The sequence below is a fragment of the Pyrgilauda ruficollis genome, unplaced genomic scaffold (genome assembly GCF_017590135.1).
Source record: "Pyrgilauda ruficollis isolate IOZ18807 unplaced genomic scaffold, ASM1759013v1 scaffold441, whole genome shotgun sequence".
Lineage (NCBI taxonomy): Eukaryota > Metazoa > Chordata > Aves > Passeriformes > Passeridae > Pyrgilauda > Pyrgilauda ruficollis.
The window spans coordinates 35,267-54,680 of NW_024525946.1; the positions used below are offsets into that span (position 1 = coordinate 35,267).

The following is a 19,414-nucleotide window of genomic DNA, read 5'->3' on the forward strand; positions in this document are numbered from 1 at the left end:
CGGCGCCGGGGGGGGTTGCGGCGGCGCCGGCGCCGGTTGGTGGTGGTGGTGGTGGTGCTGTTGGAAGAGCGAGGAGTTAGAAAGGGTGGAGATGTTCTGGTGGGGTGGCAAAATGGGGGTTTGGGGATGGGAATGAGGCGGTGGGGCATCAAAATGGTCTGGTGGGTCACCAGAATTGGTGGTTTGGTCGTCAAAAGGACCTCTTGGGTCATCCAAATATGGTTTTGGATGCCAAAATGGTGTTCTGGTGGTCAAAATGAGGTCTTGGGTCATTGAAAGGTGGTTTTGGACACCAAAATGGTCTTTTGGTCATCAAAATGACCTCTTGGGTCATCAAGATGTGGTTTTGGACACCAAAATGGTCTTTTGGTCATCAAAAGGACCTCTTGGGTCATCCAAATGTGGTTTTGGACATCAAAATCATCTTTTGGTTGTCAAAATCACTTCTTGGGTCATCAAGATGATGTTCTGGTCATCCAAATACATTTTCAGACCTCAAAATTAACTCCTGGGTCGTGAAAGAGACTTTTTTGGTCATTGAAACGACCTCTTGGGTCATCAAAATGTGGCTCTGGACACCAAAATGTTCTTCTGTGTCATCAAAAATGGCTTTTGGTCATCAAAATGACTGATCCCATCCCAATCTCAATCCATGGATCCAGCCCTAACCCAATCCAGGGATCCAACCCCAACCAAATCCATGGATCCAACCCCAACCCAATCCATGGATCCAACCCCAATCTCAATCCAGGGATCCAACCCCAACCCAATCCATGGATCCAACCCCAATCTCAATCCATGGATCCAAACCCAACCCAATCCCAATCCATGGATCCAATCCAAATCCATTGATCCAACCCCAATCCAAAGCCATGGATCCAACCCCAACCCAAGGATCCAACCCCAATCCAAGGATCCCATCCCAACCCGATCCCAATCCATGGATCCCAATCCAACCCCAATCCATGGATCCCAATCCAACCCCAATCCATGGATCCAATCCCATGGATCCAATTCCAGTCCCAGTCCTACCTTTTTCTGATCCCGCCCTGAGTGCCCTTTTTTCTTCAATTTTGGCGCCATTTCTGCCAAAATAAAAAAAAAGGAAAAGAAAAGAAATTAATTTGGGAACGGCTTCGGACAAACCCGACAACACCACTTGGGAACGGGGCAGGAATTCCCCAGGGATGGAGCTGGAATTCCCCAGGGATTTCTGGGATTGGGGATCGGGGGTTTTGCCGCCAAAAAAATGAGGGAAAATTGTTGGGAAAAGATCCAACGGCCAAGGAAATCCATGGATTCCACAGGATCAGATGTCCCAGGAATGTCGCTGCTCCAGAGGGAGAACCTCGGCAAATTCCATCGCCGGTCATTGGATCCCAGCTGGAATCGCGTTGCCAGGAGAAGATTCCAAGGATTTTAACCCAAAGATGATCCCAAATTCTATCGCCGGTTGATGGGTTCCAGTCGGAATTGTGAGGTCCAGAAAGAAATTCCAAGGATTTCAACCCAAAGATGACCCCAAATTCCATCATCGGTGTTGGATCCCAGGTGGAATCATGAGGTCCAAAAGAAGATTCCAGAGATTTTAACCCAAAGATGATCCCAAATTCGGTGGTGGTGGTGGTGGTGCTGTTGGAAGAGCGAGGAGTTAGAAAGGGTGGAGATGTTCTGGTGGGGTGGCAAAATGGGGGTTTGGGGATGGGAATGAGGCGGTGGGGCATCAAAATGGTCTGGTGGGTCACCAGAATTGGTGGTTTGGTCGTCAAAAGGACCTCTTGGGTCATCCAAATATGGTTTTGGATGCCAAAATGGTGTTCTGGTGGTCAAAATGAGGTCTTGGGTCATTGAAAGGTGGTTTTGGACACCAAAATGGTCTTTTGGTCATCAAAATGACCTCTTGGGTCATCAAGATGTGGTTTTGGACACCAAAATGGTCTTTTGGTCATCAAAAGGACCTCTTGGGTCATCCAAATGTGGTTTTGGACATCAAAATCATCTTTTGGTTGTCAAAATCACTTCTTGGGTCATCAAGATGATGTTCTGGTCATCCAAATACATTTTCAGACCTCAAAATTAACTCCTGGGTCGTGAAAGAGACTTTTTTGGTCATTGAAACGACCTCTTGGGTCATCAAAATGTGGCTCTGGACACCAAAATGTTCTTCTGTGTCATCAAAAATGGCTTTTGGTCATCAAAATGACTGATCCCATCCCAATCTCAATCCATGGATCCAGCAATAGACTTTTTTGGTCATTGAAATGACCTCTTGGGTCATCAAAATGTGGCTCTGGACACCAAAATGTTCTTCTGTGTCATCAAAAATGGCTTTTGGTCATCAAAATTACTGATCCAACCCCAATCTCAATCCATGGATCCAAACCCAACCCAATCCCAATCCATGGATCCAATCCAAATCCATTGATCCAACCCCAATCCAAAGCCATGGATCCAACCCCAACCCAAGGATCCAACCCCAATCCAAGGATCCCATCCCAACCCAATCCCAATCCATGGATCCCAATCCAACCCCAATCCATGGATCCCAATCCAACCCCAATCCATGGATCCCAATCCAACCCCAATCCATGGATCCAATCCCATGGATCCAATTCCAGTCCCAGTCCTACCTTTTTCTGCTCCCGCCCTGAGTGCCCTTTTTTCTTCAATTTTGGCGCCATTTCTGCCAAAATAAAAAAAAAGGAAAAGAAAAGAAATTAATTTGGGAACGGCTTCGGACAAACCCGACAACACCACTTGGGAACGGGGCAGGAATTCCCCAGGGATGGAGCTGGAGTTCCCCAGGGATGGAGATGGAATTCCCCAGGGATTTCTGGGATTGGGGATCGGGGGTTTTGCCGCCAAAAAAATGAGGGAAAATTGTTGGGAAAAGATCCAACGGCCAAGGAAATCCATGGATTCCACAGGATCAGATGTCCCAGGAATGTCGCTGCTCCAGAGGGAGAACCTCGGCAAATTCCATCGCCGGTCATTGGATCCCAGCTGGAATCGCGTTGCCAGGAGAAGATTCCAAGGATTTTAACCCAAAGATGATCCTAAATTCTATCGCCGGTTGATGGGTTCCAGTCGGAATTGTGAGGTCCAGAAAGAAATTCCAAGGATTTCAACCCAAAGATGACCCCAAATTCCATCATCGGTGTTGGATCCCAGGTGGAATCATGAGGTCCAAAAGAAGATTCCAGAGATTTTAACCCAAAGATGATCCCAAATTCCATCACCAGTTGATGGGTTCCAGTCAGAATCGTGAGCTCCAAAAGAAGATTCCAAGGATTTCAACCCAAGGGTGATCCCAAATTCCATTGGGTTTTGGTCCCAGTTGGAATCGCGGTCCCAGAAGGATCATCCCAGATTTTGGAGATTACCTCAACCTTCATCCCTGTTTTTGCGTCCCAGTTGGAATTGTGAGGTCCAGAAGGATCATCCTGGATTCTGGAGATCCCAAGCCAAGGATGATCCCAGCTTTCATCACCAGCTTTTGGATCCCAGTGGGAACTGCGTTTCCAGAAGAAGATTCCAAGAACATCAACCCAAGGATGATCCCAAACTCCATCACGAATTTTGGGTTGCAGTTGGAATTTCCTGGTCCAGAAGGAGATTCCAAGGATGATCCCAAACTCCATCACAGATTTTGGGTCCCAGTTGCAATTGTGAGATTCCATGGCGATCCCAAGGATGATCCCAAATTCCATCACTGGTTGTTGGGTCCCAGTCGGAATCGTGTCCCCAGAAGGATCATCCTGGATTTTGGACATCCCAAAGATGATCCCAACCTTCATCACCAACTGGAATTTTCTAGTCCAGAAGGATCCTCCTGGATTTTGGAGATCCCAACCCAAGGATGATCCCAAACTCCATCACGATTTTGGGTCCCAGTTGGAATTTTCTGGTTCAGAGGAGATTCCAAGGATTTCAGCCCAAGGATGATCCCAAACTTCCTCCCTGACCATCGGATCTGAGTCGGAATCGCGCTCCCAGAAGGATCATCCCAGATTTTGGAGATCCCAACCCAACCCATGGATGAACCTTCAACCCCGAATCCACGGGGATAAAATCCAGGACTGATGGAGAAGCCACTTCCAGGTGATTTTGGGGCAGAAATGTTGAATTTATGGGATTTTTCCCCAAATTTTCCCTCAAATCCTGATTTTATTCCCACCAAACAGCAAAACGCCGACGGACGGATCCAAATTCCCACATCCTGGGGTGAAATTCCGTGAAAAAAGCGAATTTTTGGAGTCCTTTTATCGCTTTTATAATTCCCAAACATCCAACGGATCCAAGTTTTTGAGGGAGTGAGGAATTGGTGCTTCCAAGGCTGAGAAATCTTGGGAAAAGGAACATAAAAATCAACAGATTTGGGGAAAATATTTGAGGCAGATCAAAGTTTCTAGGAAAAAAATCTGGATTTGGTGGTTTGGACTCAAATTCATCCCAAAAAATGAAATTTTCCAGGTTTTTCTGCTTCCATCCACCACTTTTTTGGGAAAAAATTAAAGGTCTCGATTTGGGATGACCCAGTTGTGTTTCTTTTGGTGGATTTGATGGAAAGTCAGGCAAAAATCAGGAAAAAAACCCCAAAAAATATGATTTAAAGGATAAATCCAGGGAAGAATTCAAAACCAAATCCCTGGATTTTTCCATTTCTAAGTCAGGCTTAAAAATTCCAACAAGACCTTTTAACCTCATCCAAAACCCCCCCAAATTTATGGGAAACTCCTTAAAATTGTTCTAAAAAAAAATCACAAAAATGCTCAGATTCCTAATTCTGGATTTATCCTGGAAAAATCCTGGAAAATCACCACCAGATCCAGCTCAGTCCTGGGCTTTTTTTGGGATTATTTCATTTTATTTGGGATTTTTTTCTCTTTTTTGGAGATTTTTGGGGTTTTTTTTTCTCTTTTTTTGGGGAATATTTTTGGATTTCTGCTGCCTCTCCACACCTGACCCGCTCTGGAATTCAATCCCGAATATTTCCACGGGATTTTCCAACACTGGAGCCACCAAACCCTTCCCACTTCCTGGAGTTAAGCCCGGCTCAACGTCAGATTTTGGGATGGGAACAAATCCCAAACCCACAGCGGGGATGGGCGCGAGGAAAGGTGGGAATAAGGAAAATTTGGGATAATAACCAGGAAAAATCAGGCGCAGGGAGCGACGCCGGGGACGTGGAATTCCAAATTTCCTCAAAATCCATTTTTAACTCCAGATCCCAGACCCCAAATCCGCCCGGTGCCGTAAAATAAAAAAGGATTTATCCCTAAAATCCCATTTTTCCCAATTTTTTAATCTGTTAAATCCCATTCCCTCCGTTTTTTTAACCCTAAAATCCCCTTTTCCCAATTTTTTAATCCGGAGTCCTGCTCCCTCCATTTTTTTCTTCCTAAAATTTCATTTTTCCCATAAAATCCCATTCCCTCCATCTTTTTATCCATAAAATCCAATTTTTTCATAAAATCCCTTTCCCTGTCTTATTTTCTCAATAAAATCCCATTCTTTCCATATTTTTATCCATAAAATCCCATTTTTTCTTTAAAATATCTTTCCCTCCATCATATTTTTATCCATAAAATCCCATTCCTTACATTTTTCTTCATAAAATCCCATTTTTCCATAAAATCCCTTTTCCTCCATCTTATTTTCTCCATAAAATCCCTTTTCCTCCATCATTTCATCCATAAAATCCCATTTTTTCCATAAATACCCTTTCCTCCATCTTATTTTTGCCACCAAATCCATTTTCCTCCATGCTTTTGTCCACAAAATCCCATTCCTTGCATTTTTTCCTCCATGAAATCCCATCTGCTCCATCTTTTTCCTCCAAAAAATAGGGTTTTTTTCCATCTTTTTAAAATAAAACCCCATTTTTTTCCGTAAAATCCTTTTCCCTCCATCTTATTTTCACCATAAAATCCCTTTCCCTCCATTTTTTCTCCATAAAACCCCATCTGCTCCATTTTTTCCCCCATAAAATCACATTTTTTCCCCCCAAAAACCCCTTCCCTCCATCTCCACACAACATTCCCAACAGCTCCCACCACAAATCCCACTTATCCCAAAAAAACCCCACCGAGCCCACCCAACCCAAACCTCCCACGGCGCTCGCTCCGGGATTAAAAAAATCCATAAAAAATGTAAAAAATCACGGCAGGGGTCAGGAAACGGCCAAGGCTCCCCCAAAGAAGAATGGACGGCGAAGGCAGGAATGAAATCGAGTTTATTTGTCCGGCAAAGGTCGGGAGAGGCGGGAAGCGCTAACCTGAGTCCGACTCGTCGCTGTCGGAGGAGCTCGACTCGCTGCTGGATTCCGACTCCGACGACGAGAATCCCTTGAGCTTGGAGGAGCCGGCCAGGACGTCGAGCTTCTCTGCCGGGAACAACGGGAGCGCGTCACCGCGGGGCGTTAACGGGGATTGAGCGACTCAACCCAACCGGGCTGGCCTAAAGTCAGCCGGGGCATCCCAACTGGGGCAGCCTGAGCTCAGCTGGTTGGTTCTAAACTCAACTGGGTCATCCTAAACTCAACCAGTTGGTTCTAAACTCAACTAGTTGGTTCTAAACTCAACCAGTTGGTTCTAAACTCAACTGGGTCATCCTGAACTCAACTGGGTCTTCCTAAACCCAACTGGTTGGTCCCAAACTCAACTGGTTCATCTGAAACTCAAGTGGTTGGTTCTAAACTCAACTGGGTCATCCCAAACTCAACTGGGTCATCCCAAACTCAACTGGTTGGTTCTAAACTCAACCAGGTCATCCCAAACTCAACCGGTTGGTTCTAAACTCAACCAGTTCATCCTAAACCAAACTGGCTGATCCCAAACTCAACTGGTTGGTTCTAAACTGAACTGGTTCATTCTAAACCCAGCTGGGTCATCCTAAAATCAACTGGTTCATCCTAAACCAAACTGGCTGGTTCTAAACTCAGCTGGTTAATCCTAAACATAACTGGTTGGTCCTGAACTTAACTGGTTGGCCCTAAAATCAACTGGTTCATCCTAAACCCAACCGGTTGGTCCTAAAGCCAACTGGTTGGTCTTGAACTCAACTGATTTGCTCCAAATGCAATGGCTTGTCTCAACTGGTTATTCCCAAACTCAACTGGTTGATCCTAAACCCAGCTGGTTCATCCCAACTGGTTCAGCCCAAACCCAACTGCTCCAGCCCGAACTTAACTGGTTCATCCCAACTGGTTTGTTGCAAACGTGCATTCGGTAATTTAAAATACCGAAACTTTTAATAAAATCTTTAATTATTACAACTACAATGAGGCCTGCAGCAGCCGCCATTTTAAATCCCACCCACCACCATCCCGGCGAGGTAAAAACGCCTCCAAAACCTCCCCAAACCCCAATCCTCGGGATTAAAACCACCGGAAAACCGGGCTGAAACCCCCAATTTTTGGGGTGTGGACGTACCTGGGGGTTTCCTCTTCTTGCGCAGGCAGGAGGTGACGTAACGCTCGAGCTCGCGCAGCGTCGACGGCTTCAGCGTCTCGAAGTCGATCTCGATCTCGTCGGGGTTGGAGTTCTTGAGCGAGGGCTCCCGGGACTGGATGATGTGCACAACCCTGCCCAGCTTCTCCCCGGGCAGTTTGTTGATGTCCAGGCTCAGCTGGCGTTTCTCCTCGTAGGACATGGGTTTGCACTTCTCCTCCTCCTCCGACTCGTAGGTGGGCGCGGCTTTGCTGGGCTTCACCGGCGCCGGCTCCTTCTTGCTGCTCACGGGAATAAAAAATGGTGGTTTAGGCCTAAACCCGGCCTAAACCAAACGTAAACCAGCCCTAACCCACAGGATCTGGAGGACTTTGCTGCCACCAGCTCCTTCTTGGTGCTCACACCAACAAAAAATGGTGGTTTAGGCCTAAACCCAGCCTAAACTCAACATAAACCGGCCCTAACCCACAGGACCTGGAGGACTTCACCACCACTGGCTCCCTCTTGGTGCGCGCATGACCAAAAAATGGGGTTTTAAGCTTTAACCCAGCCTAAGCCACAGGAGCTGCAGAGCTTCACCACTGGCTCCTTCTTGCTGTTCACAAACCAAAAAAATGGCATTTGAGATCTAAACCTGGCCTAAATCTGACCTAAACCCGCCCTAAACCCGGCCCTAACCCACAGGAGCTGGCAGAGGTTTAGTTTTTATCCTAAAAATTAGTGGCTTTGTTGGTTGTGCCTTTGGGGTGGAAAGCTGAGCTTAAAATGTGTGGTGATCCCAAAGGTGAGCTCAAGGTGGTCTTGACCAAGCTCCACCTGCACCTGAGCTTAGGCTAGTCCTAGCCACCCAAAACTGAGCTCAAACTGCTCTTGAATGACCAAAACCGAGCTCAAGCTATTCAGAAACCAAAAACTGAGCTTAATTTACTCCCAGACACCCAAAACTGAGCTCAAGCTGGTTTTGAACACCCAAAACTGTGTTTAATTTACTCCTGGACATCCAAAACTGAGCTTAGTTTGCTCCTGGACAACCAAAACTGAGCTCAAGCTGTTCAGAAACCCAAAGCTGAGCTTAATTTGCTCCTCCACACCCAAAGCTGAGCTTAATTTACTCCTAGACACCCAAAACTGAGCTCAAGCTGGTTTTGAACACCCAAAGCTGAGCTCAAGCTGGTTTTGGACAGCCAACACTACGCTTAATTTACTCCTGGACAACCAAAACTGAGCTCAAGCTGGTTTTGGACACCCAAAGCTGAGCTTAATTTGCTCCTGGCACCAAAAACTCAGCTCCAGCTATTCAGAAACCCAAAACTGAGCTTAATTTACTCCTGGCACCCAAAACTGAGCTTAATTTGCTCCTGCACACCCAAAACCCAGCTCCACCTGCCCAGCCAGGTGTCTCCAGCAGCCACGGAGAAGAATCAGCTCCAAACCCTGAGCTGACCTCAAGGCTGAGCTCAACCCCACCCATCACTTGGGGCCACGAGGTCCCTCGTTAAGAACCCTGTGGTAATTACCTTAATTAGCACCGGGGAATCCCCAAACTGCCCCAGGGAATTGTGGGAAGGGCCCACCTGGAGGCGCTGCTGTTGCTGTTGCTCTTCTTGGCCTTCTTGGGTGGTGGCTCCTTGGCCTTGCTCTTCTTGGCGTCCTCCAGCTCCTCCTTCTTTTTGTGCTTCTCCTTCTTCTTCTCCTTCTTGTCCTTCTCCTTCTTCTTTGGTTTGTTCTGCTGGGGCTGGGACAGCGCCGCCAGCTGCTCGTGCACGGCCTTGAGCTGCGGGAATGGGGGGATGGAGCTTGGAGAAGTTCTCCAGAAGGTCAGGTCCCACCTCGGACTGAGCCCAGGCTTCTCAGCCAGAGCAGCGTCCGGCCACGCCTTGGTCACCTCCAAGGTCATTGACTGCAAACTGGGATTGACCAACCCCACCTGGTCACCCAGATCAGTGTCCATGGAGATCTCCAGGGTCACCAAACCAAACCCATGACCCCACCTGGTCACTGTCACCTCCAATGGTTGCACGGAGACCTCCAGGGTCATCAAACCCAGGCCATGACTGACCCCACCTGGTCCCTGAGTGTGTCACCTCCAATGGTTCCATGGAGAACTCCAAGGTCATTGATTTCAACCCAGGATTGACCAACCCCCACCTGGTCACCCAGACCAACGTCCAGGGGTTCCATGGAGACCTCCAGGGTCATCAAATCTGACCTCTGACTGACCCCACCTGCTCACTGTCACCTCCAATGGTTCCATGGACACCTTCAGGGTTATTGACTGCAACCCAGGATTGACCAACCCTCCCTGGTCATCCAGGGGTTCCATGGAGACCTCCAGGGTCATCAAATCTGACCTCTGACTGACCCCACCTGCTCACTGAGTGTCACCTCCAAGGGTTCCACGAGGCCTCCAAGGTCATCAAACCCAATCCATGACCCCACCTGGCCACCGAGTTTTGGGTCAACAAACCCAATGATTTTCGGTCAACCCAACACTTCCAGGCCAACAAACTCAAGGATTTTGGGTCAACCCAAGGATTTCAGATCAAATGGATGATTTTTGCTCAACAAACCCAACAATTTCAGGTCAATCCAACCACTTTGGGTCAACCAACCCAATGGTTTGAGTCAACCCAACGCAACTTTAGGTCAAAATACCTAACAGTTCTGGAGCAACAAACCCAACAATTTTGGATCAAACCCAACAATTTTCAGTTAAAACCCAACAATTCCTGGCCAACAAACTCAATAATTTCAAGTCAACCCAACGATTCTGGGTCAACAAACCCAACGATTCTGCGTTGACAAACCCAACAACTTCCGGTCAACAAACTCAACGATTCTGGGTCAACAAACTCAACTATCTCAAGTCAACCCAATAACCTTGGGCCAACAAACCCAACCATTTTGGGTCAACAAACTCAACAATTTAGGTCAACAAACCCAACAATTCTGGGTCAACAAACCCAACAATTCTGGGCCAACAAACCCAATAATTCCAGACTGACAAACCCAACGATTTCAGGTCGACAAGCCCAATAATTCTGGGTCAACAAACAATTCTGGGTCGACAAACCAAATGATTTTGAGTTAACAAACCCAACAATTTTGTTGCCTCTGGAGGTTGATGGCCACGGGACATCCACGACTTCCATCCCTGTCCCCAAGACCACCCAACCCCACTGGAAGGACACTTGGACCACCCGGTACCTGCTCCTGGAGCTCGGCCAAGCGCTGCGCCCGCTCCTCCTCAGAGTCGTCGGAGGAGCTGTCGCTGTCGGAGGAGCTGTCGCTGCTGCTGTCGCTGGACGAGGGCGGGGCCACCTTGGTGGGGGGCGGGACCACCACCGGGGACGAGGCGGGGATCACCGGCTCCTCCGGCTCGTCCGGCATCTTGGCAAAGCGCATCTCGAACACGTCCTGGAATCACAGGGAACGGGCCGGAAGTGACGCCGGGGTCGGCACCGCGGCATCTCCAAAGGGGGCACCCTACGGACTGGTGGGTTCTACACCAAAGGTCAACACCTGGACATGGAGTGGGGTGAGGGACCCTGAAATCTTGGGAGTTTCTTGGAATTCTGACTCTCTCCAAGGTGGATTTAGGGGAAAATTTATGGGATTTACTTCATTTCTCATTTAAAAACGGCAACTTTCAGGTTCTTCAGATCTTCTGGATCTTCTTGGATCACCTTCAGTAGAGGTTCCACCCATGGATTCCCACTGGAGATCTCAGCCATCTCCAAGGTGGTTTAAGGGGAAAAATTCACAGGATTTCCTCAATTTCTCATTCAAAAGCTGTGTTTATACAAGTTCTTGAGATCTTCTGGATCTTCTTGGACAATCTTTGATTGACTCCATGATTTTCGAGGTCTTTTCCAACCCCAATTCCACCATGGATTTCCATTGGTGATCTCAACCCTCTCCAAGATGGTTTTGGGGGAAAAATTTATAGGATTTATTCATTTAAAAGCTGTGTTTTGGAGAGTTACGAGTTTTCGTGGATCTTCTTGGATCATCTTTAGTTGACCCCATGATTTTTGAGGTCTTTTCCAACCTCCATTCCACCATGGATTCCCACTGCAGATCTCAACCCTCTCCAAGGTGGTCTTGGGGGAAAAATTCAGAGGATTTCCTCAATTTCTCATTTAAAAGCTGTGTTTATACAAGTTCTTGAGATCTTCTGGATCTTCCTGGATCATCTCTGGTTGACTCCATGATTTTCAAGGTCTCGTCCAGCTTTACTTGGGGTTTTGGGGTTTGGGCTTTGGGATCATGTGTTTGGGTTTTGGAGTTTGGGATTTGGGGTCGTTCACTGGAGTTCTGGAGTTTCTACCCTGGAATCGTTCATTGGAATTTTGAGTTTTGGAGTTCCTACCTTGGGATTGTTTATTGAGATTTTGAGTTTTGGAGTTTCTGCTTCGGGATTGTTCGTTGGGGTTTAGGGTTTTGGAGTTTCTACCTTGAGATCATTTGTTTGAATTTTGGGTTTTGGAGCTTCTCCCTTGGGATCATTCACTGGGGTTTTGGATTTTGGAGTTTCCACCTTGGGATCATTCATTGGGGTTTTGGAGCTTCTACCTTGGGATTGTTTGTTGGAATTTTGACTTTTGGAGTTTCTACCTTGGGATCATTCTTTGGGGTTTTGGCTTTTGGAGAGTTTACCCTGGGATCGTTTGTTGGAATTTTGGCATTTGGAGTTTGTGCTTTGGAATAGCTCTTGGAATTTTAGGGTTGGAGGTTGGGCTTTGAGGGCGTTCGTTGGGAGTTTCGGGTTTTGGAGTTTCTACCTTGAGATCATTTATTGGAATTTTCGGTTTTGGAGTTTATATCTCGGTATCGTTCATTGGAGTTTTGGAGTTTCTGCTTTGGGATCATTCATTGGGATTTTGGAGTTTCTGCTTTGGGATCATTCATTGGGGTTTTGGAGTTTCTACCTTGGGATCGTTCGTTGGGGTTTTGGGGTTTCTACCTTGCGATCATTCGTTGGAGTTTTGGGTTTTGGAGTTTCTACCTTGGGATTGTTCAGTTGGAGTTTTGGGTTTTGGAGTTTCTACCTTGGGATCGTTCGTTGGGGTTTTGGGTTTTGGAGTTTGGGCTTTGGAGTTTTTGGAGTTTGTGCTTTGGGATCATTTATTGGAATTTTGACTTTTGGAGTTCCTACTTTGAGATCATTCATTAGAATTTTGGGTTTTGGAGTTTCTCCTCTGGGATCACTCAATTAATAACATTAAATGAAATAATAAATCCCAACACCAAACTAAACTAATTAACCCCGGCTAACAAAGCAATACTAATAGCCCGCGGCGCCGGGGCCGCCGAACGGCAGCGGCGGCGCCAGGCCCGGAACCGGCGGCACCGGCGGCACCGGAGGCGCCGGGGAGGAGGCCTGGGAGGCGTTGGGCACCGCCGAGGAGCCCGGCTTGGATGGCACTGCCGGGAGAGACGCGGTCAGAGCGGGGAAAATGGGGGGGAAAAGGGAAACCCCCCCCTTTTTTTTGCCGAGTCAGCGTTTTTGATTAGCCCCTATTTTTTTTTTTTTGGGGGCAAATCCCACTGGGGAAAAAAAGGGAATTTTCCTGGAATTTTGGGAATTCTCCTGGAATTTTGGGGATTCTCACCTGCAGCTTGCGGGCCATGGCCACCACCTCGTGGTCGGCGGGGTTGTACTTGTAGCAGTTGGAGAACATCAGCCGCACGTCGGCCGCGAACTCCTGAGCGTCGCGGTACTCCCGGCCCTCCAGCTTGGACTGCGAAAAACACCAAAAATTGGGAATTCTGGTGGAATTCCACGGGAATTCAGCACCTGGGATGCGCACCTGGGCGGGGGGTTTATGGGGAGAGGGTGGGGCAAAAAAATTATTTGTTTTGGGCAGAAAAAAATCTGGTTTTGGGTAAAAAAATCCCTTTTTCGGTCCATGAAAATGACTATTTTTGGTCCATAAAACGCTTTATTTTGGTCCAAAACCCCCTTATTTTGATCTATGAAAATAGCTATTTTTGGTTTAAAAACTCCTTTTTTTGATCCACAAAAATTACTATTTTTGGCTCAAGAAAACCCTCTTTTGGTCCATAAAAATGACTATTTTTGGTTCGAGAAAATGACTACTTTTAGTCAAATAAACCCCTTATTTTTGGTCCAAAAACTCCTTTTGGTCCATAAAAATGACTGATTTTGGTCCATAAAAATGACTGATTTTGGTCAAAAGAGCACCTTATTTTGGTCAAAAAAAAGACTATTTTTGGTCAAAACCCCCTTTTTTTTGGTCCAGAAATATTACTATTTTTGGTCAAAAACCCCTTTTTTTGGTCCATGAAAAAGACTATTTTTGGTTTAAAAAGCCCTTCTTTTGGTCCATAAAAATGAGTATTTTTTGTTAAAATACTCCTTATTTTGAACCAAAAACCTCTTATTTGGGCCAGAATAAATAATTATTTTTGGTAAAAAAAAAAAAATCCTATTTCTGGCCAAAAAACCTCCCTTCCCTCCATCCAGAAGGTGCCAAAATCCTGAAATTTTTTTCCCCAAAACCCTTTCCTTTGGAACTTCCTATTAAAAAATCCATTTGAGAGTTTTTAGGAGCTGTCCTGGAAAGATTTAGGGCTGATTTTCCTCCTGAACACCAAAAAGGAGAAACCAAAGATCCCCAAACCCAAAACTGCCACTGAAATGTGCCAAAATCCCAAATTTCCTCTCCAAAATCCCATCTCATTTCCCCAAAATCCCATTTCATTCCCCCAAAACCCCAAATTTCCTCCCCAAAATCCCATTTTATTCCCCCAAAATCCCATTTTATTCCCCCAAAATCCTATTTTATTCCCCCAAAATCCTAAATTTCCTCTCCAAAATCCCATTTCATTCCCCCAAAACCCCAAATTTCCTCCCCAAAATCCCATTTTATTCCCCCAAAATCCTATTTTATTCCCCCAAAATCCTAAATTTCCTCTCCAAAATCCCATTTCATTCCCCCAAAACCCCAAATTTCCTCCCCAAAATCCCATTTTATTCCCCCAAAATCCTATTTTATTCCCCCAAAATCCTAAATTTCCTCTCCAAAATCCCATTTCATTCCCCCAAAACCCCAAATTTCCTCCCCAAAATCCCATTTTATTCCCCCAAAATCCTATTTTATTCCCCCAAAATCCTAAATTTCCTCTCCAAAATCCCATTTCATTCCCCCAAAACCCCAAATTTCCTCCCCAAAATCCCATTTTATTCCCCCAAAATCCTATTTTATTCCCCCAAAATCCTAAATTTCCTCTCCAAAATCCCATTTCATTCCCCCAAAACCCCAAATTTCCTCCCCAAAATCCCATTTTATTCCCCCAAAATCCTATTTTATTCCCCCAAAATCCTAAATTTCCTCTCCAAAATCCCATTTCATTCCCCCAAAACCCCAAATTTCCTCCCCAAAATCCCATTTTATTTTTTCCTCCTAAAACCCCCATTTTTTGGTCTAAAAACCCCATTTTTTTTCCCAAAAGCCCCATTTTTTTCCCCAAAATCCTCTTTTTTCCCCCAAATTTTTGTTTTCCCCCCATTTTCCTTGTCCAATAATTCCATTTTTCCTCCTAAAACCCCCATTTTTCCCCCTAAAATCCATTTTTTCCCCATTTTTTCCCCCCGGCTGACCTTGATGGTGCTGAGGTCCATGGGGTGTTTGATGATGTCGCAGTAGTCGTGCAGCCCCAGCGCCTCCACGTCCACGGGTTTGTAGAAGGGCCAGGCGTAGGCCGCGTGCTTCTTGGCGAACATCTCCTTGATGATGCCCCCGCAGTACTTGAGCTGCTCCGAGGCCTTGGAGCCGCGCAGCTCCACGGAATGCTGCTGCGAGTCCGGCATCTCCTTCTTGGGGGGCTTCACGGGCCGGCCGCTCTCGCGCCGCGGGCCCAGCTTGGTGGCCTTGGGCTCGGCGGGCAGCGAGGAGGAGTCGTGGATGGGGTCCATGGCGGTGGGAGTGGTGGTGTCTGCTTTCCTCTTCACTCCTTTCTTTGTCTGCCAGGGGAAAGGAGAGGTCAGGGAGGGGATTTGGGGGGTGGAGGTTGGCTTTGGGGATGGGGTTTTGGGTTTTGGAGTTTGGGCTTTGGAGTTTTTGGAGTTTGTGCTTTGGGATCATTTATTGGAATTTTGACTTTTGGAGTTCCTACTTTGAGATCATTCATTAGAATTTTGGGTTTTGGAGTTTCTCCTCTGGGATCACTCAATTAATAACATTAAATAAAATAATAAATCCCAACACCAAACTAAACTAATTAACCCCGGCTAACAAAGCAATACTAATAATCATGACAACGAAATAATAATAATAACAAACACAACAGCAAACCCTACATCCCAATTAGGCTAATTACCCATGCCTAATGAAGCAATAATAACAATTATAATGACAATGATAATATAATACCACTAATAATAACGACATCATGATTAACACCAACAAAAATGAACACAATACCCCCCCCACCTCCTGATTAAGCTAATTACTGGAACCTCACAAAGCAAAAATAATTACGATGAAAATGGTAATAATAACAATGAAAACAGTAAAAATAATAATGAAAAGAATAACAATAACAACAACAATTAACACCAAACCCCAATCCCACCCCAATTAAGCTAATTAGTGGCTGCTAACAAGGCAATAACAACAATTATAATAATCAAAATGAAAGTGATAATAACAAAAATAACAATAAAACGATTAACACGACCAAGCCCAATCCCAACCCCACCCCAATTAAGCTAATTAGCAGCTGCTAATGAATCAATAATAACAATTATAATAATGGAAACAAAAGTGATAATAACAAAAATAACAATAAAACAATTAACACCACCAAGCCCAACCCCAACCCCACCCCAATTAAGTGAATTAGCGGCCGCTAATGAAGCAATATTAATAATAATAATAACAATAATAAATAACAACAAAAAACCCCCAATAATTAAACTATTATAACCACCACCCCCACCCCTAATTAAGCTAATTAGCGGCCTCTCACCTTGACGGGTAAAGTAAGGGAAAAAATAAGGGGAAAATAAGGGGGAAAATAAGGGGGAAAATAAGGGGGAAATGAGGGAAAGGAGGGGGGGAAATGGGGGAAATATGGTGGGAAATAAGGGGGAAAATGAGGGAAAGGAGAGGGGAAAATGAAGAGAAATGTGGGGAAGATAAGGGAAAGAAAGGGGAAAAATGAAGGGAAATGGGGGAAATAAGGGACAAAATGGGAAAATATGGGGAAAATAGGGGAAAATAAGGGGAAATGGGAGAAAATGAGGGAAAGGAGGGGGGAAAATGAAGGGAAATGGGGGGAAATATGGGGGAAAATATGGGGGGAAAATGAGGGAAATGGGGGGAAATGAGGGAGAAGAGGGGGGAAGGGGAGAAAAATACAGGAAAATAGGGGAGAAATGGGGGGAAAGAGAGGAAAAAAGAGAAAAATAAGGGAAAATGGGGGAGAAATGGGGAAAATTGGGGGAAAATACGGGGGAAAATAAGGGAGAAAATAAAGGGGAATAGGGGGAAAAATAAGGGGGAAAATAGGAAAAAATATGGGAGAAATGGGGGGAAAATAGGGGAAAAGGAGGAGAAAAATGAGGGGAAATAAGGGAAAATAGGAGAGAAAATAAGAGGGGAAATATGGAAAAATAGGTGAGAAATGGGGAGGAAATGAAGAGAAATAAGAGAAAATAAGGGGGAAAATGAGAGAAAATAGAGGGGAAAATAACCAGGAAAATAGGGGGGAAAATGGGGGAAAAACAGGAGGAGAAATGGGGGGAAAGGGGGGGATAAAAAGGGGAATTTTGGGGGGACTTTTGAGGATTTGGGGATTTTTTTGGGAGAATTTTGAGGATTTGGGGATGTTTTGGGGGGAATTTTGGGGAGGGATTTGGGGATTTTTTTTTGGTGAAATCCTGAGAATTTTGAGGATTTTGAGATTTCTTTGGGGGGAATTGGGGGAATTTTTAGGGGGGAATGTTGGGATTTTTTTTCAGGAATTTCTTGGAGAATTTTGATGATTTTGGGATTTTTTAGGGCAGAAATTGTGGGAATTTTTTGAGGGAATTTTGCAGATTTGGGGATTATTTGGGGGAATTTCAGGGTTTTTTTGGAGGGCATTCTTGGAATTTTTTTGGGGGAATTTTGAGGATTTGGGCTTTTTTTGGGGGGGAATTTTGGGATTTTTTTTTCAGGAATTTCAGTAATTCTTTAGGAAATCTTGAGGATTTTTTGGCGGGAATTTTGAGGATTTGGGGATTATTTGGGGGGAATTTTGGGATTTTTTGGGAGCCCCACCTGGTTCCTTGCGGGCGCGGCCCCGGCCCTTGGTCTGGGCGATGACGATTTCCGTCTCCTCCTGCGTCATCTCCGAGATCTTCTGCAGGAAAAGCTTCTCCAGAGCTTCTGCCATCAGCACAATGTCACCCCCCCTAGGCTGAAAAATTGGGGAAAAACCAGAAATTAGGGAAAAAACCCCAGGAACTATGGGAAAAAAACCCAGGAATTAGGGGGCAAACCCCCAGGAATAAGGCAAAAATAAAACAGGAATTAGGGGAAAAAACCCAGGAATTAGGGGAAAAGCTTCTCCAGAGCTTCTGCCATCAGCACAATGTCATCCCCTGGCTGCAAAATGGGGAAAAAAAACAGGAATTAGGGAAAAAAAAACAGGAATCAGGGGGAAAAAAAACAGGAATTAGGGGGAAAACACCCAGGAATAAGGCAAAAATAAAACAGGAATTAGGGAAAAAAACCCAGGAATTAGGGGAAAAGTTTCTCCAGAGCTTCTGCCATCAGCACAATGTCATCCCCTGGCTGGAAAATGGGGAAAAAAACAGGAATTAGGGGAAAAAACCCAGGAATCAGGGGGAAAAAAACCCAGGAATTAGGGGGGAAACCCCCAGGAATTGGGGAAAAATAAAAGAGGAATTAGGGAAAAAAACCCAGGAATTAGGGAAAAAGCTTCTCCAGAGCTTCTGCCATCAGCACAATGTCATCCCCTGGCTGGAAATTGGGGAAAAAAACCCAGGAATTAGGGAAAAAGCTTCTCCAGAGCTTCTGCCATCAGCACAATGTCATCCCCTGGCTGCAAAATGGGGAAAAAACCCAGGAATTAGGAGAAAAAATACTCAGGAATTAGGGGGAAAAGCCCCAGGAATTAGGGAAAAAAAAAACCGGGGAAAAACCCAGGAATTAGGGAAAAATAAAACAGGAATTATGGGAAAAATGGAACAGGAATTAGGGGAAAAATCCCCCAGGAATTAGGGGTTTTCCAAGAGGGATTTGGGGCTGGAGATTTCGGGGTGAGTCCTGGGTTTCTATAGGGAGAGGCTGAGGATGGGAAGATGGGAAAGGGAAAAAATGAGGGAAAATAGGGAAAAAAGGGGAAATTGGGGGAACAGAGGGAAAAAAGGGGGGGAAATAAGGAGAAAAATGGGGGGGAAAGAGGAAAAATGGAGAAAAAAGGGGGAAATGGAATAAAGGGAAAAATGGGGGGGAAATAAGGAGAAAAATAGGGAAATGGAGGGAAAAGGGGAGGAAGATTAGGGGGAAATGGGGAAAAAGGGGGAACATAGCAAAAAAAGGGGGGAAAATGGGGGAAAAGAGTGGAAAATAGCAAAAAAAGGGGGAAAAGGGGGAAAATAAGGGGGAAAATAAGGGGGAAAAGGGGGAAAAATGGGAAATAGGGAAAAAAGGGGGAGAAAGTGGAGGAAGGAAAAAAAAAATCAAGGAAAAATCCCTTCAAATATTCCTCTAAAAAGCCAAAAAAAAGGAAAAATCCATGTGCAGACTCCAAACTTTCACCATTCCTGAAAAACGCCAAACCCAGAGCTCAATTCCCAAAGATCTGATCCCAAAAAATCCTTCAAAACCAAAAAAAAAAGGAAAAAATTCCCCAGGGGGACTCGAGCAAGCCCAGTGGAAACGAGGCTGAGGCAGAACTGATCAAATTGTGATTTTTCCCCAAAA

At 45.5% G+C, this 19,414-nt stretch overlaps 1 protein-coding gene across 1 annotated transcript in view; it reads right to left on the minus strand.

Annotated features, from left to right (window-relative positions):
• BRD4 (bromodomain containing 4) overlaps nt 1-19,414 on the minus strand; it is a 44,611-nt gene that overhangs the window by 10,446 nt on the left and 14,751 nt on the right. Inside the window, exons 6-15 of the mRNA XM_041478329.1 lie at nt 18,519-18,530; nt 17,744-17,867; nt 15,079-15,527; nt 13,067-13,195; nt 10,659-10,868; nt 9,026-9,225; nt 7,434-7,732; nt 6,278-6,385; nt 2,631-2,683; nt 7-57 (exon numbers count right to left, since the gene is read on the minus strand). Coding sequence (XP_041334263.1) covers nt 7-57; nt 2,631-2,683; nt 6,278-6,385; nt 7,434-7,732; nt 9,026-9,225; nt 10,659-10,868; nt 13,067-13,195; nt 15,079-15,527; nt 17,744-17,867; nt 18,519-18,530 — 1,635 coding nt within the window. The remainder of the gene's footprint in view (nt 1-6; nt 58-2,630; nt 2,684-6,277; nt 6,386-7,433; nt 7,733-9,025; nt 9,226-10,658; nt 10,869-13,066; nt 13,196-15,078; nt 15,528-17,743; nt 17,868-18,518; nt 18,531-19,414) is intronic.